This window comes from Papaver somniferum, chromosome 2, assembly GCF_003573695.1.
Source record: "Papaver somniferum cultivar HN1 chromosome 2, ASM357369v1, whole genome shotgun sequence".
Lineage (NCBI taxonomy): Eukaryota > Viridiplantae > Streptophyta > Magnoliopsida > Ranunculales > Papaveraceae > Papaver > Papaver somniferum.
The window spans coordinates 108,308,467-108,312,895 of NC_039359.1; the positions used below are offsets into that span (position 1 = coordinate 108,308,467).

Here is a 4,429-nt window from a genome sequence, read left to right on the forward strand (position 1 = left end):
TCAAAATAGGTTGTAAGGGCATCATGTTTCTACTTGAGATACTTCCTAATTTCTGGCATTGGTCACAAGCAGCACAAAAGGCATGAATGTCTTTAAACAATGATGGCCAATAGAAACCACTCGGAAGATCTTGGCAGCAATTTTCTTGGCACTAAAGTGGCCTCCACATGCATGTTCATGACAGAAGACATCTCTTTGTTCAAAATTGGGGACACATCTCCTAATGAGTTGGTCGGGGAAGTATTTAAACAAGTATGGGTCATGCAAAAAGAAGTGTTTCACTTCAGACAAGAACTTGGATCGATCTTGTTTAGACCAATGCAAAGGCATTCTACCAGTAGCAAAGTAGTTAACAATATTAGCAAACCAAGGCATTTCAGAAACAATCATCAGTTGTTCATCATGGAATGATTCTTTAATAAGCAAAGATTCATCAACAGATTCAATATTCAACCTAGACAAGTCATCAACAACAACATTTTTAGACCCTTTCATATCTCGAATTTCGCGATTGAACTCTTGTAACAAGAGTATCCATCGAATTAGACGAGATTTAACATCTTTCTTGGACAGAAGATATTTCAATGCAGCATGGTCAGAATATATGATGACTCTAGACCATATCAAATAGGATCTTAACTTATCTAATGCCGACACAATGGCTAGCAATTCTTTCTCAGTTTTTGAATAATTCAGTTGAGCATCATTAAGTGTTTTACTAGCATAGTAGATCACATAAGGAATTTTTTCTACTTGCTGACCTAAAGCAGCTCCTACAACATAGTCAGACGCATCGTACATAATTTCAAATGGTAAGGTTCAGTCGGGTGGTCTGACTATAGGGGTAGATGTAAGAAGTGCTTTCAATTGCTCCCATACTTCCTTACAAGCGTCATCAACGACAAATGCAACATCTTTTGCGAGAATACTACACAAGGATCTTGAAATTTTACTAAAGTCTTTGATGAATCGACGGTAAAAACCGGCATGGCCCAAGAATGACCTTATCTCCCTCACAGAGCGAGGTTGAGGCAAGTGTTGAATGAGATCAACTTTAGCTTTATCTACTTCTATGCCTTTTCATAAATGATATGCCCTAGAACTATGCCCGAGTTAACCATGAAATGACATTTTTCCCAATTCAAAACCAAATTCTTTTCTTTACATCAAATCGGCACAAGAGTAAGATGATGCAAAAATTCATCAAAAGAAGACCCAAAACAGAAAAATCATCCATAAAAATTTCAAGAAACTTATCTACCATGTCAGAAAGGATGCTCATCATGCAAAGTTGAAAAGCAGCAGGTACATTACACAACCCAAAAGGCATATGACGATAAGCAAATGTACCATAAGGATAGGTAAATGTAGTCTTTGGTTAGTCTTCAGGTGCTATGTGATTTTGGTTATAGCCCGAATAGCCATCTAAGAAACAATAGTGACTATGTCTTGACAACCTTTCTAGCATTTGGTCAATGAAGGGAAGAGGAAAGTGTTATTTCTTTGTTACCGTGTTCAATTTCCTATAGTCAATACAAACTCGCCACCCTGTGGTTATACGAGTGGGGACTAGCTCATTCATTTCATTTTGAACTACAATAATGCCAGACTTTTTGGGTAGAACTTGAATGGGACTGACCCATTGGCTATCTGGAATTGGGTATATGATACCGCATCAAGCAATTTCAGAATTTCACCCTTAACAACATCTCTCATATTGGGGTTAAGTCTCCTTTGCATTTCCCTAGCTGATTGAGTATTTTATTCAAGATTTATGTGATGCATGTAAATTGTGGGACTTATACCTTTAAGGTCTGAGATGGTCCAACATAAGGCCTCTTTGTGTTCTTTAAGAACTTCTAAAAGTTGGCTTTCCTGTTCTGTTTCTAAACATGATGCAATAATCACAAGAAAAGTATCAGAAGAACCTAAGAATGCATATTTCAAAGTATCAGGCAATGGTTTCAAATCAAGCTTAAGTGGTTCATCAAGATATGCGGCAGATTTGGAATCAGAGAGTGGAAATGGTTCCAATGCAGTCTGCCATTTAGCAATGTCCATGGGTGGCACAGATTCAAGAAAAGAGTAAACTTCACTAATGTACTTAGAATCAAAGAGATATAAGTCAAAGTTATCTAAACAGCTTGCAAAGGGTCCACAGATAAGATATCGGGCAATGATTCTTGGATCAAACTCTCAATCATGTTAATCTCATGAAAATCACTATCGTTACAATCCATGGGTTGTTGACTAATGTTAAAAACATTTATTTCTACGATCATGTTACCAAAAGACAGATTCAACACTCCATTACGATAATTTATGATATCATTGGACGTTGCCAAGAAAGGACGTCCTAAAATGACAGGAATATGATTATCTGAATATTGCACAGGTTGAGTGTCTAACACAATGAAGTCCACAGGAAAATAAAAATTTCAACCTTGATCAACACATCTTCAACAATACCACGAGGGATTTTCACAGATCTGTCCGCTAACTGTAGCGTAACATGAATGGGGTTCAGCTCCCCAAGACCTACTTTCCCATACACAGAATATGGCAAAAGGTTCACACTTGCACCTAAGTCTAACAAAGCTTATCGATTGTATGATCACCTATAGTGCATGTGATAGTTGGACTACCTGGGTCTTTAAACTTAGGTGGGGTCTTGTTTAGAATAATTGAACTCACCTGCTCAGTGAGAAAGGCGCGTTTATCCACATGAAGCTTCCGCTTTTGTGTGCATAGATCTTTCAAGAATTTAGCATAAGCAGGTATCTGTTTGATTGCTTCAAGAAAAGGAATATTTATATTGACTCGTTTAAACATCCCCAACATCTCATTGTATTGGGTACCTTTATTCTATTGCACCAATCTTTGAGGGAATGGGGCGACAGGAACATTAGATGGTGCAGGGCCATTAACATCAGTGAAATTCTTAGAGTCACTATCATGCTCAGATTCCTTTTCCACAACGGGTGTTTTCTGTGGAGTTGTATGCACCGGTGAGTCTGATTTAGACTCAAGTGACTGAGGGACACCTATATTGTTCTCAACAACTTTACCACTATGAAGGGTAGTGACAGCATTTACCTGATTATGTGAAGTCTCATTACAAGTTGAGGTGCTTGCCTGAAATGCACTTTTCTGAATTTGTTGAGGTTGACTAGGGAGTTTTCTTTTTTCTCTCTCATTTAGTGCATCACAGATTTGACCTATTTTAAGTTCTAGACTTGTGAAACGTTGGTCAGTGGTCTTTTGAAGTTGTAAAAGATTTTGGGTCAACAGGCCGACACTATCTTCAAAGCTAAGCTTTTTCTTTACAGGGTACTGAGAGTGTGATTGTACTTGGGAGTTTCTAGGATATGAATATCCTTGGTTATTACTCGTTGTACCCCCTTGTACGACCCCTTTACACCATGAAAAATTAGGGTTAATCCTCCACCATGGGTTGTAGGTCTGAGAATAAGGATTGTTCTCTTGCTTATGATATAAAGCATTAGCCTGCTCAAGTTTAGATTCTTGAAATGCATGTAGGTCTAGACAAGTATCCACTAGGTGGTCTGAACTATGACATGCTGAACAAACGTATATTTCGAATTGGTCACGAAGAGTAGGTGCAATAGGTTTCTCACTGTTCTCCAGCTCTAGCGCTTATACTCTCCTAGCCAAAGACGCAATTTTTGTATTTCCCTCAAAATCAAATTCAATCCTGTGGACATTAGCTACAGGGGCAATATTTTTAGGTTCACGGATGACTGCCACTGTGAGTCTTTCAGCTACTTCGATTAAGAAAGTCCAAGCCTCATTAGCACTTTTGTCAATAAATGCACCATTGCACATTTACTCGACTGTGGTCCGGATACTGACATCCAGGCCTTCGTATAAAAATTGCACAAGTCTCCATTTTTCAAAACTATGGTGAGGACATTGGAGATATAATTCATTGAATCTCTCCAAATATTTGGCCAAGGTCTCACCTTCTAATTGCACAAAACCGTTCATACTTTGACGAATTGTCGCAGTCTTATGGTTGGGGAAAAACTTTTTGAAAAATTCTTTTGTAAGATCTTCCCATGTTCTAATGGACTGTGGTTGTAGGGCATCCATCCAGGACTTGGCTTTTTCTTTCAAAGAGAAAGGAAACAGCCTCAGTTTGAGGGGGCATTTGGTTAAAACGCAGAGTCCCACAGATATCTTCAAAATCTATTACATGGTTGTAAGTGTTTTCAGCATCAACCCCTCTAAACACAGGAAACATATGAATTATGCTAGCTTTTAGCTCAAATTGACCAACATCAGCTGGTAAAACAATACACGAGGGCTGGCTTGCCGTAGTTGGGTACATGTGTTCCTTCATATTACGATCCTGGTTTAATTCTTCACCCATTGTTTCAAATTGGTCAGGGATGTTCTCTTCAGAAGT

The 4,429-nt window shown here is 38.4% G+C and overlaps 1 protein-coding gene across 1 annotated transcript; it reads right to left on the reverse strand.

The window, feature by feature from the left end:
- Window positions 1-2,135: 2,135 nt before the first annotated feature.
- On the reverse strand, window positions 2,136-3,846 carry LOC113351740. Its single transcript, XM_026595675.1, has 5 exons — window positions 3,664-3,846; window positions 2,875-3,507; window positions 2,646-2,736; window positions 2,470-2,538; window positions 2,136-2,356 (listed from the first exon to the last, which is right to left on the reverse strand). The coding sequence occupies exons 1-5, from the start codon at window positions 3,844-3,846 to the stop codon at window positions 2,136-2,138; spliced, it is 1,197 nt and encodes a 398-aa protein (XP_026451460.1).
- Window positions 3,847-4,429: the final 583 nt, after the last annotated feature.

Bases quoted from the DNA above. Each gene is read 5' to 3' on its own strand.
- LOC113351740 (XM_026595675.1), bottom strand. From the start codon at position 3,846: ATGTGCAATGGTGCATTTATTGACAAAAGTGCTAATGAGGCTTGGACT. The intron at 3,508-3,663 runs GTATAAGCGCTA...AAACTTGAGCAG, and splicing joins TTGCGTCTTTGGCTAGGAGA to GCTAATGCTTTATATCATAA. The intron at 2,539-2,645 runs GTAGTCCAACTA...ATGGGAAAGTAG, and splicing joins ACCTAAGTTTAAAGACCCAG to GTCTTGGGGAGCTGAACCCC.